Genomic DNA, 25,653 nt, shown 5'->3' with positions numbered 1-25,653 from the left:
ATATTGCATAAATACAGTGTGTTTCACATGTGACAACATAGGCTGTGTCCGGTGTTCCGCGGGAATCAGTATCATGGAGGCCTGCTCAAATTGATGCATATGCTCTTGTTTGTTTTGGAAGTTACTTTTGAAAAAATATTCGTTGTTCTCAACGAATTTTTCCACTAGACTTTATAATTATTTTACATTTTCTTAAGTTAAACGTAACCAAAAATTAAAGTCTATTTGCGATGGTCATAAAGTCTCCCCCCACCTTCTTCCTTCACACTAGATGTGACTACTCACAACAAATTTCATACACGATATTTTCATGCAGTGGCAGATACACTGACACTTGGTAGGTAACATGGAGACCTGCATAGAACCAATCATAGGGCTAAGGACAACAGCAGCAGCAAAAACAGAATAGCTTTTATCTCTTGGATACCATTGTGCCTTTTGAACTGTAAAAAATTCCAGTTTTTTGTGTGACTTACGTTTCCAGTTATTATTAAATAGTGTGTCTATTAAGTACCACTGACAGTATTTGAAATTTGTGTATTTCTCTCACTGGCAACTCAACGTTGTTTCCTGAAGTGAGCACATGCAGTAATCTGTTTATTCTTGTTCCTGGACAGTGAGCTAAAATGTTGTTGTGCTTTGTAGTTTGTATGCTAGACGTATAATTGAAAAACACACGATTAAAACTACTTTGATTTTACCCATTTTTCTATCTGATGGAAGACTGTAATAAATAAATAGGTACTGTTGATTATCACCTTTTTGTGTGTGTGGGTGCCAGGGGGGGGGGTTACAGGCTGTGTCCCAATAAAATAAAGAAGCAATTTAAAACTCATTCCGCATTGCTAAGAACTGTATTAGTGCCTACTGCTTTTTGCCATTTTTTTATCATTGGGGGGAAGGAATAATACACACACCAGCAGTGTCAAAATACCATTTGGAAACATTACCAGTGCTTTGCTTATGCCATGTTTTGACAAAGCTATCATTGAACTCGGTCCTCATTCTTTGTTACAAATTACAGGACAAAATTACAAAATACTTGTAAGATACTACATTTGGAAAACTGTTAACACTATATAGGAACAAGTTCGAAATAGTGATAGACATTTTATGGAAAGTGTGTGCTGTATTCTCAGTTGGTTGTTAAATAAGTTATCTACACTTCACTTTATAAAGTACACTACTGGCCATTGAAATTGCTACACCAAGAAGAAATGCAGATGATAAACGGGTATTCATTGGACTAATATATTATACTAGAACTGACATGTGATTACATTTTCATGCAATTTTGGTGCATAGATAGTGAGAAATCAGTACCCAGAACAACCACCTCTGGCCGTAATAACGGCCTTGATATGCCTGGGCATTGAGTCAAACAGAGCTTGGATGGCGTGTACAGATACAGCTGCCCATGCAGCTTCAACACGATACCACAGTTCATTAAGAGTAGTGACTGGCGTATTGTGACGAGCCAGTTTCTTGGCCACCATTGACCAGACGTTTTCAATTGGTGAGAGATGTGGAGAATGTGCTGGCCAGGGCAGCAGTCGAACATTTTCTGTATCCAGAAAGGCTCATACAGGACCTGCAACATGCTGTCGTGCATTATCCTGCGGAAATGTAGGGTTTGGCAGGAATCGAATGAAGGGTAGAGCCACGGGTCGTAACACATCTGAAATATAACGTCCAATGTTCAAAGTGCCGTCACTGCGAACAAAAGGTGACCAAGACGCATAATCAGTGGCACCCCATACCATCACGCCGGGTGATATGCCAGTATGGCGATGACGAATACACGCTTCCAGTGTGCGTTCACTGCGATATCGCCAAACACGGATGCGACCATCATGATGCTATAAACAGAACCTGGATTCATCTGAAAAAATGACATTTTGCCATTCGTGCACCCATGTTCGTCATTGAGTACACCATCACAGGTGCTCCTGTGTGTGATGCAGCGTCAAGGGTAACAGCAACCATTGTCTCCGAGCTGATGGTCCATGCTGCTGCAAACATCGTCGAACTGTTCATGCAGATGGTTGTTGTCTTGCAATCGTCCCCATCTGTTGACTCGGGGATCGAGACGTGGCTGCACGATCCGTTACAGCCATGCGGATAAGATGCCTATCTCGACTGCTAGTGATATGAGGCCGTCGGGATCCAGCACGGTGTTCCATATTACCCTCCTGAACCCACCAATTCCGTATTCTGCTAACAGTCATTGGATCTCGACCAACGCGAGCAGCAATGTTGCGATACGATAAACTACATTTGCGATAGGTTACAATCCGACCTTTATCAAAGTCTGAAACGTGATGGTACGCATTTCCCCTCCTTACTCGAGGCATCACAACAACGTTTTACCAGGCAATGCCGGTCAACTGCTGTTTGTGTATGAGAAATCGATTGGAAACTTTCCTCATGTCAGCACGTTGTAGGTGTCGCCACCAGCGCCAACCTTGTGTGAATGCTCTGAAAAGCTAATCATTTGCATATCACAGCATCTTCTTCCTGTTGGTTAAATTTCGCATCTGTAGCACATCATCTTCATGGTGTAGCAATTTTAATGGCCAGTAGTGAAAAATGTTTTGATATTAAATAAAAAATTTTGACTGTTACTGTAACACAGGGAGAAGAGGCGGAACGAGAGTGTGGTGATAAGGAAAGACAGCTTACATCACCAACCATTAAGAAAGAGAAGGACATAAAACGAGAGAAGGGGGAGGTCAAAAAAGAAATCAAAACTGAAAAAGATCACCGTGAACAGCATCGGGGAAAAGATGCTAAAACAGCGGAATCAGAACTTGTACGAGACCTGAGGGCTCAGTTAAAGTGAGTTTTGAAGGACTAACTCTCATACATCATTGAAATTGCCTTTGATGTAGGATTTTACAACTTTATTAATGCTAGAGATTTCCTTTGGCTTTGGGCAATTTTCAGTCTTGTGCCATTTGTAAAAAAAATACGGACTGGCAGTTCTGTGCTTGTGCTGTAATTCCTGTTCTTGCATGAAATTTGTTTTTAACAAGCCATCCCCTCCCCCATCCACATACTCAAACACATCAGGAATAAGAACGTTTAATTTTTTTTGTTCTCTTCAGAGCATCACAGACTGTATTTTTGTTGTATAATCACAAACCATATTTTTATTTTTACAGTAGTATACTAGCAAACATATATTACCTTGCTATGTACAATTGCTGCATTTGGCACGTTTTTATCATATAGCATTTGTATAATATTGTGAAAAATGACATTTTGTGTACTCTGGAAATCACAATTTCTTTTAAAACCTATGAGGAGGTCATTAAGGGAAAATATTATGTACACTCTATTTATTAATATTTTATCCTCTCCTATACTACTCAGTGCATGTGTAAAGTAACTGTGCATGTTGTTCAGAAAGCTTTTCTTTTAACATTTATGGTACACAATTAACATTGTGTTACTGTGGTTTATTGTATCCATCGCAATTGTGAGTATTCCTGTATTTATCATTCCTTCCTGTCGTGCATTTTGGCAACTAAAAGATTTCTTCTGTGTGTAGTGCACCAAACTTCATAATGTTAATTGTGTGTTAAAAACCAATGTATAGGACAAAATAGAAAGAACAAGAGGAGAAGATAAAGAAAGGTGTTACAGTACCATCCATGTGAGGGGGGTTGGGGGGGGGGATAGACAGGCAAGCGGATATTATTATTCCCCCATATATTCCTTGTTTATCCATGTTTGAAAATAAAAATATACATGTCAGTAACAATTATGTATTATGTTATTAACACTTTGGAGATGGCCACTTAGAAAAATATTGGGCTTAGGAAACAGCCCATTTATGCCATTATTTAAAGTGTAACTGGCACATGTATCTTCAAGAGTAGTACATACAAAACAAATACCAAACTTCAGGATTTATTTTTCATATTTCTTTAGTTCTTTGATAGATTACAAATTTTAAAGTAATGATGACAGAAAGTATAACTGCCGTTACTTTTTTAAAATTAAAAAAAAAAGTGAGAGATGAGTTATTGAGCAATTTTTTTCCTCTTGAGCTTCCAAAATTTCTTGCTAACTCAATAAACATGACATATTTCTAGCAGAATTACAGCAAACTGAAACCTAATGAGTACATGCACGAAATTATGCCAATGTGATCAGATTGGCTCAGTCATTCACAACAGCAGATGTTGTGTTCACTACTTTTTTTATATACAATTTTAGGAATTGACAACAGGAGGCAGTATTCAAGTGATAGGTGCCTTGTGCATCAAGAAAATTGCGGCCTGACCTATTCTTGAGCATAAAGTTGTGGCCTCCAAAGTGTTAAACATTACAGATTGCATTTATATACACTATGTGATCAAAAGTTTCCGGACACCTGGCTGAAAATGACTTGAAAGTTCGTGGCACCCTCCATCGGTAATGCTAGAATTCGGTATAGTGTTGGCCCACTCTTAGCCTTGATGACAGCTTCCACTCTCGCAGGCATATGTTCAATCAGGTGCTGGAAGGTTTCTTGGGGAATGGCAGCCCATTCTTCACAGAGTGCTGCACCAAGGAGAGATGTCGATGTTGGTCGGTGAGGCCTACATGAAGTCAGCGTTCCAAAATGTCCCAAAAGTGGTCTATAGGATTTAGGTCAGGACTCTGTGCAGCACAGTCCGTTACAGGGATATTATTATCAAGTATCCACTTTGCCACAGGCTGTGTATTATGAACAGGTGCTCGATCATGTTGAAAGATGCAATCGCCATCCCTGAATTGCTCTTCAACATTTGGAAGCAAGAAGGTGCCGAAAACATCAGTGTATACCTGTGCTGTGATAGTGCCATGCAAAACAACAAGGGGTGCAAGTCGCCTCCATGAATAACACGACTACACCATACCACCACCACCACCACCTCCGAATTTTACTGTTGGCACTACACACGCTGGCAGATGTTCACCGGGCATTTGCCATACCCACACCCTGCCATCGGATCGCCATATTGTGTACTGTGATTCGTCACTCCACACAACATTTTTTGCACTGCTCAATTGCCTAATGTTTACACTCCTTACACAAAGTGAGGTGTCGTTTGGCATTTCCCGGCATGATGTGTGGCTTATGAGCAGCCGCTCAATCATGAAATCCAAGTTTTCTCATCTTCCGCCTAACTGTCATAGTATTTGCAGTGGTTCCTGATGCAGTTTGGAATTTCTGTGTGCTGGTCTGGATAGATTTCTGCCGATTACATATTACGACCCTCTTCAACTCTCGGCGGTCTCTGTCAGTCAACAGACGAAGTCAGCCTGTACACTTTTGTGCTGTATGTGTCCCTTCACATGTCCACTTCACTCTCACATCGGAAACAGTGGACCTAGGGATGTTTAGCAGTTTGAAAATCGACCTAGGGATGTTTAGCAGTTTGAAAATCTCGCGTACAGATGTATGACACAAGTGACACTCAATCACCTGACCACGATCGAAGTCCATGAGTTCCATGGAGCACCCCAGTCTGATCTCTCACAATGTCTGTTGACTACTGAGGTCGCTGGCATGGAGTACCTGGCAGTAGGTGACAGCACACTGCACCTAATATGAAAAATGTACTTTTGATCACATAGTGCACATTATTGAAAAGAAAAAGAAAATTTTACGTTGAACCCATTAATCTAATCAATTCAAGAAAAAATAACTCTTCAGCTATACACAGTTGAAATTGCTTAATAAGAAACCACTGTCATAACTTAAAAGTTCTTGTCCAAGAGGTTAAACTGCCCGTCCATCAAAACATCACTTTCTATGAAAGCAACCACTTGGAGTGTATACTGAAATAAAGATACCAAACTGCTTTCAAGATACAGCAACAATTTGTTGATTGTTGCAAGTTAACATTTGATAACCTTCACATTTTCTGCTTGCTTGAAAAGTTGCTGTTCCACTAAATTCATAACAAATGTTATGTATTACACTACTGCAACTTGCCTCTCCAGGTGTACGTGACATGGCTCTTTGCCAGCATTGACTGACTTCATTGTCATAATCATCATCCTCTTTGCCAGCATTAACTGAATTTGAATTCATTATCATCATCATCCTAGGGTTGAAGCAAGACCTTACGGCTGTGAACACAGACTTGCATGGACATGTTGCTGTAAGAGTAGTCAGCCTTGTTAGCAGCAGCCCACTGCATTAAAGTACGCCTTCAGCTCTACCTGGAGTATTTCTCTCTTCATATTTTTCAAAATGTTGCTGGTTTCAACACAAAAATTCCATTCCAGTCATAATGAAGTCATCTTCAAGCTATTTTAATTTCAAATGTAGTCTGTGAGAATTAAGGTATTTGCAGACTGTTAAATACACGGTAAAATTCGTGGAATAACTGGCTTGTTCTTTAACACAAAAATTATATTTAAGTTATATCATCATGCATTAGATAACTCCCACATTTTATCTGTGTGGAAGAACTCCACTATAATTATTTTCAAAGAGTTGACATGTTTGTACATATTTCTATCACTGTCACTTGAAATGGTTTTTAGATTGTCATTCGGAATTTTATGGTCTTGAAGGTCACCCACTATTGCATGAGTACAGTGTGAAGAGCTTGCTGTGTCGAAAACCTGTATACTTTCTATATAAAGATCAACTGTCTTCAGTAGCACAGCAAAAATACCTCAGCTTCTTCTGCCACTCGTTTCTACAGCTAATGATACTATAACAGACAGTCAAATGATAAGGAGATGGATGGAAAAAAGTGAGTAAACTGTTTAACAATATTAGGAAAAGTGCCACAGCTATTAGTACATTTATCCTTCTGTGAGACAAGGCAGTCAGTGCCTTCATGGAAAAATGTTCGCGGTCACCAATGGATCTGTGTTAATTCCCAGGCATGCATGTCATCATCCAGAGCAGATCAACAGCCATAAATGTATGTACAGGGTGTACATAAAGTCCGGGCACACTTTCAATTATTTTTTGCACAAGAACCAAACATTGTACAGATGTCATACATATGTCATTTTGAAGAGAAAACCTGAAAGTCATTTATTATTATTATAATTATTATTATTAATATTATTATTATCTCTCTTTTTTTATGATACAAAAGTAGGGTGGGCCGGCCGGTGTGGTCGTGCGGTTCTAGGAGCTTCAGTCTGGAACCGCGTGACCGCTACGGTCGCAGGTTCGAATCCTGCCTTGGGCATGGATGTGTGTGATGTACTTAGGTTAGTTAGGTTTAAGTAGTTCTAAGTTCTAGGGGACTGATGACCACAGATGTTAAGTCCCATAGTGCTCAGAACCATTTGAACAAAAGTAGGAAAGAGAAAGAAATGTATAACTGGGATATAGTGATGCTGACTAGGTGTTGTCTTTTAAGTAATATTTACAACATTATTTGTAAACATTCTTGAACTCTTTTCTCCATGGTTCCGTATCAGTAGAAGTTATTAAAAGAGGGAACAATTTGTGTTGCTAGTGCTTCATCACCCAACACTGCCAATGTAACAATAACTATACTGTGTGTAGTGTTTGTAGTTGTGTTATTGAGCACAATGTGGTCATGCTAAAACTTCAGTATTAGTCTGAAAGGAAAAAAAGTTGGCAATGATGAATGAGCTGTGGTAGTGCCGCTTTTGCATAATATACAAACTACCTTCTAATCGCCACAGATCAGACACCTCTTGCTAGAAAAGTAGTTCGTATATTAACGACACGGTAATTGTTGGCATATTATTTCATTGAAAAGCTGCACTAACTTTGATTTTTAGTGAGAATTTGTCAAGTTACAGGGCGTTTTTTTAGAATATATGGCTATTTTCAAAGCAGTGGTTTTGTTGGGAACTTAATAGCAAAATGTAAATAATTAAAATACAATTGTTATTGTTGCACACAAGTCGTCATTTTCCAAAGTGTTGGTTAGGATGCGACCTGACAGCCCAATTAAAATTAAATTGTACATTTCACTCTATATCGTGTCCTGCAAAATTAGATTTCATTATGCTGCCACATTTCTAAATACGCAAGTGCATTTAGCTTCAGGAAGACATTCATAGAATGCAGTTCTGTCATTGGGTACTCTACCTTATGTACTCAGTCAGTAGCACCCATTGTCCAATTGCTATCATGTGTTTTGCATATTCTCCTAATACATAATTTTTAGCATCCAATGAAACACTTTTTATAATTTGAAGTAAGATATACTTCTTGTCTTGTATGTCTTGAAATTGCTTTCAGACTATTACTATATTTTTTGATGTGTCTTTAGAACATTTAAATGCATTTGTGAACTGGAACAGCAGAAGGAATTAAAAGAAACAATAAACTATAATCCTTTTTTTTTTCCTCAAAATGTATGAACTACCATTGTGTTCATGAACTTACGCATTAGTGTGTAAAAAGTAATTTTCCGCTATTTACACTTTCCTGCAAAAGTGTAAAAGTGAGGTTTTACTATATTTTCATCTGGACATTGTTGTTGTTGGCCATCAGTTACAGAGAACAAGTATGTAACCAATGTAGAAGAGATTCTGAAATACTTATTTTATACTTCTGAGTATTTCCTGTATTACATGAAAAAGGCCATGGTTGTGCAGCCCACTTGGCCCTTGGATTAAAAGGCTTTTACAGGGTATATTAAAAATAAATAAACTTCATGTGGCACACTCAGCTGACTGGAAAATTTTACAGTTTGTTAGTGTTTGTGAGCGTAATACATCAGCTATGTTGGAGGCTTATGTGGGGGCTGCAGTGTACACTTTGACTTGAGAGGTGAATCTAAATTAATTCAGCTATGACATGTAACACACACGGATCAGCCACGACATTGTAACCATCTTCCTAATAGCAAGTATGTCACTATTTGGCACAGATAACAACGGTGACACACCATGGCATGAAGCATTGAAGCCTGGATTGATCAGTGGAAGGCGCTGGCACCACGTCTGCACACACAAAAGTCACCGAATTCCCACAAATTCCTGGGAGGGAGTGATGTGTTCTGGCACAATGTTCAGTCACATTTCAGATGTGTTTGATTGGGTTCAGATCTGACAATTTGGGGAGCCAGCACATCAATTGGAACTCACCACTGTGTTCCACAAACCACTCCATCACACTTCTGTCCTTGTGACGCGGTGCATTATCATCTTGAAAAATGCCACCGCCATTGGGAAACATGATCAGCATGAAGGGGTGTACCAACCACTGTACAATGCCCCTTGACTGTCATGGTGCCTTGCATCAGCTCCACTGGACCCACATGAAATGTCCCCTAGAGTGTAATGGGAGTCGCTGCCAGCTGGTGTGCTTCCCTCAGTATAGGTGTCAAGGAACTGTTCCCCTGGAAGATGACAGATTCGCGTCTGCCTATCAGCAGGAGAAGAAGCTATTGGGATTCATCAGACACTCTGCCACTGTGCCAACATCCAGTGCTGATGGTCACGTGCCCATTTCAGCTGTAGTTGCTGATGTCATGGTTCTAATATTGGCACATGCGTGGGTCATTGGCTGTGGGGGGCCTTTCATTAGGAGCGTTAGCTGCACTTTTGTGTTCACACACACATTTGCTGTGCCTGACATTAAAGTCTGATGTTAGTTCCGCCAGAGTTCGCCGCCTGTCCTGTTTTACCTGTCTGCCCAGCCTTTGGCGTCTGACATTTGTAATGAGATTAGCCACCCAACCCCATGACATCTGGATGTGGTTTCACTTTGGTTTCTCCATATGTTGAAGACACTCACCACAGCACTCCTTGAACACCCAACAAGTAATGGAATTTCTGAAATGCTTGTGCAGAGCCTTTGGGCCATAACAATCTGCCCTCAGTCAAACTCAGACAGATGGCACCTCTACCTCACTCTGTACAAGGACAACACGCTCGCTGATACTACATGCACGGTGCATGTGTCTGACTAACATTCATACCTCAGAAGGTGATGCTGCTATCGCCTGAACTGGTTTATATCGATTGGTATCCGTTTGATCAGTGTATAATGCGAACAGTTTATTTGATCTTGCTTCCGACAAAAATCTCGAGGGCACCTAAAAATGAACACATTTATACCTCATTAGCTGTGGTGATATGTTTTTAAACGGTTTATTGTTCTTCACAATTACCAATTTTGTTTTATCAGATAGCTTTGTCTACAGGATGGAGTAGTAGTCAGTGGTTGTATGTTTTGAGTTCTGTGCTGCTCTATGGCAGAAATCACTTTGAAGTTGACATATATTCGGATGTGTAAATGAAAATCAGTATCTGTTTATAGATATAGCATAGTGTGTGTGTTCGTATATCTAGAATCTTCTCCCAAACCCCTGGATCAATTTCAACCAAATTTGGCACAGAAACAGTGGGCCTCAAGAGTATGACCACTTTCTGGTTTATAACTCCTTAGCACCAGTAGGAGTGGGAAAATGGGCAAAACATCATGTTGTTTGCCCCCCCCCCCCACCTCTCCCCCGCTAGAGCCATATAGGTCGCCCTGCACAGCTGGAATGTTCTGTAGGAATAGTATCATCCTGCCAATTCAGCTTGCTTTCCTGGGTAGCCTACTTGTCATGGACAAGAAACGGTTCTCCAGGCCCCGACATGTAGGCTGCTTTGCACAACAGGCATGTTACGTTGGACTACTATTGACCTGCTTTATCAACCTACTTTGCATGGTGGCCTTTACACCTGGAGCAAATGAATGCTTTTCAGGTCTCTGATTTGTAGATTGCCCTGCATGACTGACATGTTGTAGGAGGAATGTCAACCTGCTTTATGCAACTGTGTTGCAGTTGCTGATGAGTGTGGGTGGGGACAGGTTGACATGGATAGAGGACGAGATGAAGGGAGCTAGGTAGAGGAGGAAATGGAGAGAGAGGGGAGGAGGGGGAGAAACATGAGGCGGGTGCAAACTGTAGAGGGGTAGTGTGCAGATGGAAAAGGAAAAGGAAGAGGGAAAGTATGAAAGGATGATGTGGTAAGAGAGAGGGGGTCGAGAAAATGGACAAAGAAAAGCGGAGGAGGATGTGTGTTCACTATAGGTGTTGAAGGCACCTATGCAGGCCAAGCTGTGGGAGAAAAGGCGTGTAAATGTAAGCATGGTTCATCCTTGCGTGCTACAACTCTGCAACCCACCCCTGCAGCGCCTTGTCAGTTACGTGGTATTATATCCTCAGTCCCCTATCTATGAAGATTTTGGTTTGCAACTGCAGGCATTAGGTTCAAAGGCTGTCTGAGAATGTTGGAAAATGAATGGTATGAATGCTATCAAACCATCAATTTACTAAGTCATTGTTGCAGAATACTGACACATTATTTAAAGAAGAATGGAAAAAGTAAGAGTGGAAGATCAATTTCGGTTCTGGAACATGTGAGGCAAACTGACCCTGTGACGTACCCTGGAAAATTAGTTGAACCAAGGCAAACCTACATTTATAGTATTTATAGATATAGAGAAAGCTTTCGACACTGTTGAGTGGACTACACTCTGTGAAATATAGTAGGTAGCAGGAGGGAAGTATAGGGAGTGAAAGGTTATTCACAACATGTCCAGAAAGCAGATTGTAGTTATAACGGTCGAATGACATGAAAAAGAAACTGTGATTGAGAAGGGGGTGAGACAGGATTGTAGTCTTATTCTCAATGTTATTAAATCTATATATTGGAAAAGCAGTAAAGGAAACCAAGGAGAAATTTGAAAAGTGGAGTAAAGCCCAGGAAGAAGATGACAGATTCTCAGTTGGGGAGAGATCTGGTGACCTTGCTAATCACAAGCAGTAGCAGTTCTTGCCATATGCAAGTGGGCATTATCTAGGTGAAATGTAAGCTCAGGATGGCTTACCATGAAGGACAACAAAATGGGATGTAGAATAGTACGAGTGTACTACCTTCCTATAATGGTGCCACTGATGACAACAAAAGGAATCCTGCTATGAAAAGAAATGGCACTCCAGACCATCACTCCAGGTTGTCGGGCGACAGTCATGTTGCTATTCCACTGTTGTCTGGAGCATCTTCAGACACATCTACTGCATGGAATCTCATTGACTGGAGCAGAATTGTCTTCAGTGATGAGTCCTGCTTCAAATTGAGCCCTGATGACCGACGAATAAGTATCTCAAGATGCACCGCACAGCAGTCGGATAGCAACCTGATTGTTACCAGCTGTATGGCCTGACAACTAGGAGTGATTGTCTGGGGTACTACTTATTTCATTTGGTTGTCATCCATGAAACCCTTACAACCAGTGGTATGTCAACAATATTCAATGCCCCACTTTGTTGCCCTTCATGGCAAGCCATCCTGGGCTTCCATTTCAGCAAGATAATGTCGCCCACACACAGCGAGTGTTCCTCCTGCTTGCATTTCTACTTTCCAAACCCTACCTTGGCCAGCAAGACTGCTGGATCTCTCCTCAATTGAGAATGTTTGGGGCATTACAAGCAGGCTCTTCCAACCAACTTGGGATTTTGACAACATTGAACAGAATTTGGCACACTACCCCCAGGAGAGCACACAACTACTCTATCAATCAGTGCCAAGTCAAATTACTGCTTGCATAAGGGCAAGATGTTGCCCAACACATTATCAACTTGCTCAATTTGTGAAGCTATTTCCCTTGAATAAGTCATCCAGTTTTTCTGAAATTCTAATAATTCCTTCATGCTTTAAAAGTGTGTACAGCAATAAGCACCACATTTCTGAGGAGACACTCCATGCAAGTCAATGAAAGCAGTCTGTATGTCGTTCACTCTGCAATTAAGAGCAATATTATGACTACATTATAAGAAACAGAAATATTTACAAGTTAAAGTACATTATCACACACAGTTCTCAAAAAACAGTGGAAGCTGGCAAATAAAGCTAGTCTAAAAATTTTCGAAAGATTTTCTCTCATATCACACACAAACTGCCTTCTTTAACAACTGTTGTTGTTGTGGTCTTCAGTACTGAGACTGGATTGATGCAGCTCTCCATGCTACTCTATCCTGTGCAAGCTGCTTCATCTCCCAGAACGTACTGCAGCCTACATCCTTCTGAAGCTGCTTAGTGTATTCATCTCTGGGTCTCCTACGATTTTTACCCACCACGCTGCCCTCCAACACTAAATAGGTGATCCCTTGATGCCTCAGAACATGTCCTACCAACCAATCCCTTCTTCTAGTCAAGTTGTGCCACAAACTCCTTTTCTCCCCAATTCTATTCAATACCTCCTCATTAGTTATGTGATTTACCCATCTAATCTTCAGCATTCTTCTGTAGTACCACATCTGCCCCTGGAAATGTCTTACAGTTTAAAACCTGGTTCCTAAATCTCTGTCTTACCATTATATAATCTATCTGAAACCTTTTAGTATCTCCAGGATTCTTCCATGTATACAACCTTCTTTTATGATTCTTGAACCAAGTGTTAGCTATGATTAAGTTATGCTCTGTGTAAAATTCTACCAGACTGCTTCCTCTTTCATTTCTTACCCCCCCCCCTCCCCCCCCTCCCCTCCAGTCCATATTCACCTACTATGTCTCCTCTCCATTTTCCTACTCTCGAATTCCAGTCACCCATGACTATTAAATTTTCATCTCCCTTCACTACCTGAATGATTTCTTTTATCTCATCATACATTTCATCAATGTCATCATCAGCTGCAGAGCTACTTGGCATATAAACTTGTACTACTGTAGTAGGCATGGGCTTCGTGTCTATCTTGGCCACGATAAGGCGTTCACTATGCTGTTTGTGGTAGCTTACCCGCAGTCCTATTTTTTTATTCATTATCAAACCTACTCCTCCATTACCCCTATTTGATTTTTATTTATAACCCTGTATTCACCTGAGCAAAAGTCTTGTTCCTCCTGCCACCGAACTTCAGTAATTCCCACTAAATCTAACTTTAACCTATCCATTTCCCTTTTTAAATTTTCTAATCTACCTGCCCGATTAAGGGATCTGACATTCCACACTCCTATCTGTAGAACGCCAGTTTTCTTTCTCCTGATAACGACCCCCCAAATGGGGGCTGTTTTACCTCTGGAATATTTTACCCAAGAAGACGCCATCATCATTTAACCATACAGTAAAGCTGCATGCACTTGGCCGTTCACAGTACCAGCACAGCAAGGCCATTTTGGTTGGTGTTACAAGGCCAGATCAGTCAATCATCCAGACTGTTGGCCCTGCAACTACTGAAAAGGCTGCTGCCCCTCTTCAGGAACCACATGTTTGTCTGGCCTCTCAACAGATACCCCGCCATTGTGGTTGCACCTACGGTAAACCTATGTGTATCGCTGAGGCACGCAAGCCTCCCCACCAATGGCAAGGTCCATGGTTCATGGGGGGGGGCTTAAACAACTATGTACTTTTAATGTTATAGTTATGTGTGTCACATATGTTAATTATAAGACCCAATACTGTAAACAAAGATGTATTTTCTACATTTGATTTTAAATATTTACTAGTTTTAACAGTGTGTAATGTATAATGCCTAATCAAAAACAACAAAATAGAATCAAGTTCACTCACTCCTCAGTTTCAGTTTTACAGTGTAAATAACAATGATACCCTATGTTGAAGAACACAATTTTAATGTGAGTCGTCGAATTCTAGCAAACTGAGATACTGTGGCATTAACAGTTCAGAATTATCTCTTCAAGTGTCATATCTTGACAATAGGAAGCAGAAGGTACATTTTAATGATAGATGTTCTGGTTTCACAAGATTGGAGCCTCAAGACTTGTGCTGTGATCTTTATTGTTTGTATTACTGTCCTGCCTAGTATCGTGCCATGTATTTGTGTTCTTTATGCTGATGTTTCGATTTTAATTGCAGCTGGGAATGACATAGAGGATGTACAGGAACAAAGCAAAGGCAACCTACTAATTTCCAGTATGGTTCAAAGACAATGGATTAACTGTAAATCAGAATAAAACTGAAAATGTGTTCTTTAGTGTATGCAATACTATCATTGTATGACTGTTAACATCTGGGTGTTCATCTGGATTGCAGATAAACTTGGAAGCACAGCACATACTCCATATGCATTAAACTATCAACTCCTACATGTGTTACATAAACTTTGAGCATGCTTTACTGGAAATATGTTTAGCCTTGATTAAGTGTTTTTTCATATCCATACTGCTTTGGGGCAAAGAGTTTGCATGTGGCAGATGTGTAACTAGTTTTCTAAAACAATGTATCCTGTTGGCCACTTTTCAAGTAACTGGGTGCCATGACAATTCCAGAATGGGATTTTCACTCTGCAGCGGAGTGTGCGCTGATATGAAACTTCCTGGCAGATTAAAACTGTGTGCCGGACCGAGACTCGAACTCGGGACCTCTGCCTTTCACGGGCAAGTGCTCTACCATCTGAGCTACCCAAGCACGACTCACGCCCCGTCCTCACAGGTTCGCAGGAGAGCTTCTGTAAAGTTTGGAAGATAGGAGACGAGATACTGGCAGAAGTATAGCTGTGAGGACGGAGCGTGAGTAGTGCTTGGGTAGCTCAGGTGGTAGAGCACTTGCCCGCGAAAGGCAGAGGTCCCGAGTTCGAGTCTCGGTCCGGCACACAGTTTTAATCTGCCAGGAAGTTTCAATCCCATCATTGTTTATTCTTAGCTTCCTAGTCTACTGAGGAAAAACCAAGAGATCTACAAATTAAGGCAATCACTCCATTATCATAACACGTCACAAAGAAATCGTTGACCAGCCATTTACTAGACTAATCAAGACTCATAATAACTACAATCCTTTGGTGTTAAACTTTTCAGTGCACTGCCACCAGAGTTGCATACTACCTCATTAAAAACATCCTGAATTGTTGTGAACAATAAGTTTAAAAAGAAGGCTTCTTATCATAGACGAATTCTTTGAATGTGCAAAAGATTGTCTCAAATTTTAACTTATATTTGTATGTTTCTATGCAGATCCGTATGATTTGTTATCTTTATTACTATGTTATATTATTACTTATTATTATTATGTATCATTGTGTATTATTTAATTTGTACAAATTCTGGACATAAGTAGCATGCAAAATGCTCGAAGATGGAAATAAATACGTAAATACCACCTCTCAAATATTTTTAATTTGTGTCTGCTGGCTGCTGCACGACATATTTGCTATTGTTGACAATATATAAGTATTACTGTAGTCCTGACAGAGGTGGGAGCCTTTTATCTAGCACTTAATATAAACATTATTCATATTTTCATTGTAATGCAAACTTTATATTTTACTGAATAACTTTTCTGAGATAGTACCATATTGGCCTGAACACTTTTCATCAAAATTCGGCCTTTAAAAAATTAGGTTGCAACTTATCCCTGTGTCCATACAATCATCAGGTAATTTGAATGTCATGCGAACTTCAACTGTACAGTTCGTTTCTTTTTCAGAATTAATCATTGGGTAACAGTTTAGCCATGATTGGTTCCTGAAGTTTCATTTAGATAGTAACTGTTATTGTGTTCATATTTCTGTTATTTCACATAACAGGGCAGAAACAGTTTTCCTCTAACTGAAGGGAAGAATTTAAGTCTCTACCAGTGAGCCACAACATCAAAATGAAATGAAGATACTTTGGAACTAGGATAAGTGGTGATGTAAATTTGAAACGTGCAAATTGCAAAGAATATGTGTAATAGAGAAGGTAGCAATGAGTGTGTTGTGGACGAATCTAATCTGCGACATTGAACTGCATTGAAGGATAAGCTCCAAATTTTCGTTTCTTCAAGGAAATCCTACAGGCAGCCAAAGCGGGTAAATATCCTGAACTTGATGCTAGGGTGCTTTTCATCGTACAAAATAAAAGGAAAGATGTAATATGCCCCCCCCCCCTCTCTCTCTCTCTCTCTCTCTCTCTCTCTCTCTCTCTCTCTCTCTCCCCAAATAATCCATTCAAAGACTTTGGAAGGAAATCTTGTACATTCCACAGACAAAATTTGTGGGATTATTGATGGTGCTCCAGATTTATGTGCGTAAGTGGCTCCTTTATCTGAAAAGTTCTTCGCTAGTACAGAAGATGCCATAAGATTTTACTAAGAAATTCTTCAACTGCCAAAAGCACGTAACCCAGTTGTGGAAGCAAGACTCCCACCTCTTACATTGAACTGGCAGGGCCTGTCTTTTGGGACATGCCTAGTAGTATACCAGTGGAACATAAAGAAGTGAAAAGTATCTCATTGAGAATAAATAACAAAGGATTAAATAAATAACAAAGGATTATCACAGTGTTTAACAATTTCTGCAGTGGGGAAAAAATCTTGCCCTTATGTTTTTGGAAGCATAAAACTTCACCAAAGCAAAAATTTCCCTAAGCCATTAACGATTTGTTTCCAAGAGAAAGGCTGATTGACAACAGAGTTAATGATTGTCTGGCTAACTACTGTGTGGAATAACAGGCATGGTACACTGCTTATTAAGAGACCTGTGCTAGTGTTGGATGCCTTTAAAATCACCTCACACCTGAAATAAAGTTGAATTGCTGGTGCTTGATGTTGTACACAAGCCTTTTAAAGACTGTATCCAAAAACACTATTCCAATTAGCTTTTAGAAGAGGATGATGTACTTTCTCGATTTCACAAGATTAAAAGGCCATCAGTCAGTCTTGTGTGTGAGTGGATTCTCTATTCCTGGCATACAAATCACCAGATTCTATCATCAGAGGGTTCAAGAAGTACTGAATGTCCAATAGTGTAATGACAACAAGGAGAACGTACTTTGGAAGGAGAGTGGCAAAAATGCTGTCAGTGGTGGAACAACTACCAGTAGTAAAGTTTACTGTGAAACATATTGTAATGGAACTGAATGGGATATGAGTGGATCTCGTGTCATAGTACGTAAAACCAGCAAGATTTCCATCCTGATTAACTGCTAATGAAAATATTTCTCTAATACTGTAACAAACATAATTATTCACACTTGAGACATGTTCCTTGGAATCTAGCTTCACTTGCATACATCTTACGAGCTCATGTTCACGTGCCATGGTCCTGCATCGGATAATTAAATGATAATGCGATTCAAGCAAGAGAAGCCCGCAAGAGCATGTATGACGTCAAATACAGTTGCTCCCAGCATCCAAGTTGACATGTGCCAAACAATTCAAAAAAGGATGGCTGCCACAAGACTGTCTCATCTACATATTTGTGTGCTATAGTCTTATTTTAGAGTGTGCAATCCACCTATGCACATTTTCTATACCATATCCCTTCTGTCCTTGTTGCAGTAAGTCTTCCTGTATTGTGATTACACACAGTACCCTCCAGTCAAATATATTGCATGTTTGGTTACCTGTTAGTCTTATCTACTAATTTCATGATCATCATTTTCAAGGAAAGCACTGAATGACCAGAAGGAGATGAAATTGCTTCTGGATATGTATAAAGGTGTTAGTAAGGAACAGAGAGACAAGGTACAGCTTATGGCAGCAGAGAAGAAGGCCCGAGCCGAAGTCGAAGATCTCAGACAACAATTGAAAAAAATACAGGTTTGTTTATGCATCACAGAATTCATTTTGTTTATCCTGTTTCATTTTGAACAAGACTTTGCTTTGCCTTTTGTAACATTCAGGTATGCCCTCTGTGTGATTGTCCTTTTGCTTTTACTCCTGTCCATGCTGAAACATTTCTCCGTAACAGCATCCAAATAGCTGCTTTGTGTTCCTAGCATTTGTCACTGTCAAAAAGTTACTCAGAACAGTGAATTTATAATTTGCAATAAAAAGGTACAAATATTCAGTGAGATATTGAAAAATGTTTCCTTCTCCATTATTATTTCATTAAGCTGATCAAACTTGTACTCACTGGAGATGTATTATTGAGGCTTATAAAATCTATACTTAATAGACCTTCTCCACAAGATATGCTTTAGGTTTGAAGTTATGTTCAGAAATATCTGTTTATTACATTTCCTTCTAGGTAGACATAGGATCTTGATAGTTATGGCATTTCGTGTTACCAAGAAAAGATTATGTATAAAAATTTCTCTCTGCAGGGTAATTCACAGCTATATTTTCTAGTTTCCGTGTGTTGAACCCATTCTGTCCTAAAAATTACATAGGAGTAACAGAAATAGAAAATATGAAAATGAAAGTGTTAGGGAGATAACACACGAGGAACCCCTACAAGAGAAGATTGTGGAAAAAAATTAAAATGATATAGGCATGTGAAGAGAATGGACAAGATGAGGATGCCTTGGGAGATGCACAACATGAAGATGGAGAGCAAGAGACTAAGGGTAAGGCCAAGGGACAGGTGGCTAAATGGTGGGGAAAAAAGCATTCTGAAATCCAAAATAGAAATTGTGGTAAGACAGAGAAGGTGGAGAGACTTGAGTACCAAGCAAACCCTGCCAGTGACTGAAAACTGCATGTTGGTGGTAGTGATTATTATTAACATATTATCTACTTTCACAGATTGCAAATACGCATATTAAAATTAACAGAAAACCTGCAACTTTGAAAAAGCTGTTGCTTTCTCAATGCTGCTACGTTTCTGGTGTTTATGTGCTACCACTAGTTTATTATTTACATGACTAGACTGATAACTTTCAAAAAATACCCACTATTCTACATTACTTAAGAAATGAGTTCCATTAAAAAAATCAAATTTACTTCTTCCCTTGGTGCTAATGAAATATTGGAGTTCTTGCATATAGATAATTGTGTAGTTTTTAGGCTGATATGTTTAATTTTTATTCAGAATTGAAGCTGCATCTCTACACATAGCTTATTAAAAAAAGCCTCTACCACCTTGTGTAGGTCAGAGAAAGATTCTTGATATTAGTTTGTTTTGTATTTTAGTCTTTTGCAAATCACTATTAATTTGAAACTGACTTTTGTTATTAGCCACATATATCACTCAGAATTAAACATATAAGAAAGCTAGTGTAAGCAAAGACATTTGAGGAGGCTTCTGCAAGATGTATGCTTTACGGAATTTTCTGTTGCTTCACATTTGCTGAAAAGTGTTTTATTTAGTCAGTGTAATGAATGAGGTGATGTTTCCATAAGACAGAAATTATTGAAACTATGTGGAATAAGGCCTTGCACAATAAAATATCCTTCTGGGTACAAAATTGTCGAACTGATTTTCTTGTTTATTTATGTCGCTGTTACATTTTCTGCCACCACTATAGTGCAGACTGCATGACCATCTGCCATCACTGAAGACTTCATGCCCAAAGCAGTGTAAAAGTTCAAGAAAACGGATGCTTTACTGTTTCATCCTTGTCTAATGAATTTCCTCGAGTTTCGAGAGGTGTATTTACAAATTATTGCAGATCATCTAAATTGCCGGAAGTCGTGCTTTCAAAACATCTGTTCAAAAGTGATTGGCAAATCCAGTATCAGGATGGAATTCAGAAATTCATTATTGGCTGTGATAGTTGCCTTAATATTAATGAAAATTATCTTGAAATGTAGATTAAGGCAGAGGCATCCAAGTGTAATAGCATAGTTTAATATACACTTTTGTTTGTTCTGTATAAAACAGTCCTCAAAAATGTCATGGTTGGCTGGGTTGTATGGAAGGGACTTCTTGCTGTGGAATGGGTGGTAGCTATCGAAGTGGAAATATTGTTGGTGGTTGTTAAGTTTAATGTTGACGGACCTATTGATGTAGCCATCTCTGAGGTGGTGGTCAATGTCAAGGTAGGTGGCTTAGTGGACTGAGGATGACCAGGTGACATGAATGGGAGAGGTGTTGAGACTCCACAGGAACATGGTTAGGGTGTTCTCACACTCAATCCAGATTATGAAGACACCTTCAATGAATTTGAACCAGGTGAGGGATTTGGGACTCTGGGGGTGGCTAGGAAAGATTCCTCTTGTAGTCCATGAATAGGTTAGCATAGGATGCTGCCATGTGGTTGCCAAGTGCTGTACCAAGGATTTGTTTGTAGGTGATGCATTCAAAGGAGAAATAATTGTGGGTGAGGATATCTCGCAAACACGTGTGCTTAGTCCTTTCCCCTTCTCTTCTTCGCTCTTCTCCATTTTTTCTCCTCCCCCAGCACAGTCTCCTGATGCTCCACCTAGCAGCCCTATTCGATCCCAACCATGTCCTTGCTTGCTGTCACAGGCAGCAATATTACTCCCCCCACACTGCTACCCTTGCTTCATCCCATCCCCCACCCCTTCCACATCTCCACTACCTGCTCCAGCCAAGATTGCTGCTCATCTCAGGTGCAGTCATAGTCGGCCCTTAATGGCTGGGACCAAGCGAGGTGGCGCAGTTGTTAGCACACTGGACAATGGTTCACACCTGCATCCAGCCATCCTGATTTAGGTTGCCCGTGATTTCCCTAGATCACTTCAGGCAAATCCTTTGAAAAGGCACAGCCAATTTCCTTCCCCAGCCTTCCCTAATCTGAGCTTATGCTCCGTCTCTAATGCCCTCGATGTAACATTAAACACCAATCTCCTTCTCTCACCTTAATGGCTGGAGATGGCAGTGGCCGTGTATGGGAGCTGTGCTTGTGTGAATTCTTTTTCATTGTGCTTGTCTGTGACTCAGTGCGTATTCTGTGTAGAGAGTAGCAATCTATCCTTTTCTTATTTCATAACATGAGAATTCATGAAATTAAGCTGTTTTCTGTTATCCATTGTAGGCCTGTTCTGCTGTCACCTGTGTGTTGTATGGCTGAGTTTTAATCCTGATTTTATATGCTTTTGTCATGAGCAACCAATATAGTTGTTAACAGTCCTTTAAAGTCTTTGAAATTTCATAATTTCCAAATGGAAATGAGTGTTTGGCATCATTGGCCGGGAAGCCGTTTACGGGGCAGGTCCGGCCGCCTTGGTGCAGGTCTTATTACATTCGATGCCACATTGGGCGACCTGCACACCGCATGGGGATGAAATGATGATGAAGACAACACAACACCCAGTCCATGAGTGGAGAAAATCCCTGACCCAGCCGTGAGTCGAACCCAGGCCCCTTAGGACGGCAGTCTGTCACGCTGACCATTCAGCTATAATTTCCAAATGTGGCCCCAGGTCAGCTGAACTAGCATATTTACACAATCCTAAAAAAAATTATTTTGTAAGGATTAACAATTAGATTATACAAAGCTTGCTGCCAGATTAAAGAGTAGCCTTTTTGTAACTAATGAAAATTCATGATAATGTGATAAAGAAAAGTTGTGGTGGAATGCAAATAATTGAAGGAGTGGAAGTAACAACTAACCAACTAATAAAGGCACTGAGTCATCAAAAGGTGTATGAACGAGACTGAGAACTTTGGTAACTTTTGGAAAAAAATCCTATTTCAATCTCGTAGAGTACATTCATCTCGTAGTTGAAGCTCTTATTTTGCCCATGCTTGCTTTCAAATATGTAGTTATGGAAATACGGTTCCGCCTTGAGCAGCCAACATTTTCTTCTTTAACACTCATACATGTTTCTATGAAATGTCATCATCATCTCCTATTACTTTATTAAGATTACATGCTGATGTTCATGTAGCTGACTGGCATCTGCAGTACAACTGATATTCTGCTACATTTTGTCAACTGCAGTTTTTGTTGTTTTCACTCTGTGATGCCTCTATGCAAAATGTAATTGCTAACATGCACAATGTCACTGTTCACGACATGAAGAGATGAATATTTCATGAACAGGGACACATTGCATTTTGGTGAGTACAGTTTGCATAGAGCCGTGACCATGTGGAAACTATAAAAATTGCAGATGACAGACTGTTGTAAAATATCAGCTACACTGCAGTTGATACGCTGCCAAATGAACGTCAGCATGTAATATTAAAAAAATAAAATGAAGCCAGTGATTATGGTGATTTTTCACCAAAATGTGTATGAGCATTAAAGAAGAAAATTGTTTGCTCAAGGCAGAACTCTATTTCCATAACTATACAGTACACAATCTCACACATACATTACTAATTTACATGCCTTTAAATGCTTTACTATGTCTGCTATTCTGTGACTCATTATGTTTACTCCTTAAATTATTTCGAAAGTCATATTTCACTCAATTACCTATATAAAACACCACCAACTTTTTAATTTTAAAGAATTTCTTTTATTTGAGGTAAAGTTTCTAAAAGCTTTACTCATAGATAGTTTTCTTCATTATGATGTATTTTAAAGTAATCAAATACTGGAAAATCTAGGATGGAATGTAACAGTATTAGAGAAGGGAAGTTGCTACTCACCATATATCGGAGATGCTGAGTCCACAATAGGCACAACAAAAAGATTCTTACAATTATAGCTTTTGGCCATTAAGGCCTTTGTCAGCAATGAATAAACACACCCACACACCCTCACGCAAACGCAACTTGCACACACGTCTGCAGTCTCAGACAACTTAAACCACACTGTGAACAGCAGCACCAGTGCATGATGGGAGTGGCAACTGGGTGGGGGTAAGGAGGAGGCTGTGGCGGGGAGGGGGAGGGATAGTACAGTGGGAGTGGCGGACAGTGAAGTGTTGCTGCCCTCTGTCTAAACTGCAACATTTCACTGTCCACCACCACCCAGTCGCCACTCCCATCGTGCACTGGTGCTGCTGGCTGCAGTGTGGTTTCAGCTCTCTGAGACTGCAGACGTGTGTGCAAGTTGCGTTTACGCGCGCGCGCGTGTGCGCGCGTGTGCGCGCGTGTGCGTGTGTGTGTGTGCGTGTGTGTGTGTGTGTGTGTACTGCTGACAATGGCCTTAATGGCCGAAAGCTTTAATTGTGTGAATCTTTTTGTTGTGCCTATCGCGACTCAGCATCTCCGCTATATGGTGAGTAGCAAATTTCCTTCTCTGGTATCTGTTTGACAATAGTATTTTTTGTGGTGCTCCTTCCTGTTAAACATATACGAGCCCACTGCTTTCACCTTACATTCCCATAGGTGACCAAGAACAGCAGGTTAACAATAACAATAATAATAATAATAGTAATAATACATTTAAATAGTGAATTTTTTGTCAAAGAACTTTTGAAAGTCTCTTCAAAGTTCAGAGCAGCAAACAGTACATATATAACATTTGAATGTTCCCTCAGAGCATTTGAAGGGACAATGGACGACCTTCACAACTTGTATGCAGAAGCTTCTGACTGGATTTCAAACCTAGACTTCATGTAGAAATATATATGCTTTTTGCAGATAGTTGGTCTTTTATTTTCTCCTGTCATCATATGATAAATAAATAACACCTAGTTGAAAGTAGATGTTACGGCACTTGGAGGGACTACAAAATATGCATTGCCGTATTTCCAGCATACGCCTTCATTTTCAATGCATAACCAAGAGAAATGTCACAAGCAAAAAAAGTCATGTTGCAATTCTCAAGTTTGTTTTTCATGCAGACATGTCAATCTGAAAGTACATCCGTCAACCATTGGGTTAACTTTTATGAAATGGGCATTCTCTAGTTATGCATTCATGTTTATCATGGAATACCTTAATTGAAGAGATAAAAATATAAGAAAATTAATAAGAGAAGCTATTTGTTTTGGAATGTGGTACAGATATAAGAATTTAGTCTTGTCTTTAAAAATCATTCAAGATACCTCACAGATCACTACATAAAAAGTACCTGAGACATATTGATCATTATTTCAAAAGTTTGATTGCTATGATTGCATTGAGGTTATCATATATCTTTACAGAGGCACTCAACTGGTACTCATTTATCTTTGGCCTTTACATCATGCACTTGTGAAGAACTAATGCAAATACCTGGAAATATGCTGTCTGTCATCATTTGCCAATTCTCCCAAATGCAGTTTGCCTCAAATTTAATTCTTCTTCTCATTTTTAGAAGCTGTGTACTGGTTTGTTTCTTTTTATCAGTTATATAATCTCAGAAAAAATAAACCAAAAAAATGAAATGAACTTGTGGTATCAAGAGGTGCCGGCACACCACAGCATTATTGGGTGCAACCTCCACTGCTTTCCATTTCAGCTCAGGATCTGATGGCTTTGTATTTATCATTTTCCATTTATTAGGCACTGTTTGTAGTATTGATGTAGATGAATTTGAATCTTTAGGGTCCTGATCTTCATCAGCTATGTGTAAGTAATACTCTATTCTTTTGTAGTGATGAGTATTTCAGTATTGGAAAGAGTGTGTGTGTGTGTGTGTGTGTGTGTGTGTGTGTGTGTGTGTGTAATCAGGCTCTTCAAACTCCTCTTGCAAATCAGAGTAACTATGTCTCCTATTCTCGATTCATCAAAAGGTTTTTCTAACAATTCCAGAATGATACTGACAGCTAATAGTTCCAATCTATAAAAAGGATATGAATAATACACTTTAGAAACATACGCACAGCAAGGCATCACAGCAGTGGTGGTAGAATCACGTAGTTTCCTTCAGTGATCACTTTCTAGTACCCAAATGGTTTCTTTCTTTCTTTTTTTCCCCCGCCTCTCTCTCTGGTGCTATCCCCTCATCAGTCACACCTGTAGGATAATTTTCCAAAGATTTGTATGTTGCATTTCTAGTTGTTACTCTATCCATAATGAAAGTACTCATGCACATACACAGTGTAAAAGTATACAGGACAAACATTTAAAAGCACAATTCATTATCCAGTAATGTCAAAAGAACAGAGATGCCTCAACTGCTTGTATCACACTTTTATGAACTGGGCATCATCTAATTATGCATTCATCTTTATCATAGAACAGCTTATATACAATATAAGATGAATATCAACAAAAGGAAAAC

The 25,653-nt window shown here is 39.6% G+C and overlaps 1 protein-coding gene across 4 annotated transcripts in view; it reads left to right on the top strand.

Moving 5' to 3' along the window:
* Window positions 1–25,653, top strand: part of LOC126250572 (E3 ubiquitin-protein ligase Bre1) — a 260,407-nt gene that overhangs the window by 162,019 nt on the left and 72,735 nt on the right. For all 4 annotated transcript variants that reach the window (XM_049951572.1, XM_049951573.1, XM_049951571.1 and 1 more), the window contains exons 11-12: window positions 2,636–2,838; window positions 18,307–18,460. In XM_049951572.1, the coding sequence (XP_049807529.1) occupies window positions 2,636–2,838; window positions 18,307–18,460 (357 nt within the window). The remainder of the gene's footprint in view (window positions 1–2,635; window positions 2,839–18,306; window positions 18,461–25,653) is intronic.

This window comes from Schistocerca nitens, chromosome 1 (assembly GCF_023898315.1).
Source record: "Schistocerca nitens isolate TAMUIC-IGC-003100 chromosome 1, iqSchNite1.1, whole genome shotgun sequence".
In the NCBI taxonomy this organism is placed as follows: Eukaryota; Metazoa; Arthropoda; class Insecta; order Orthoptera; family Acrididae; genus Schistocerca; species Schistocerca nitens.
This window is presented reverse-complemented; position numbering and strand designations above follow the sequence as displayed.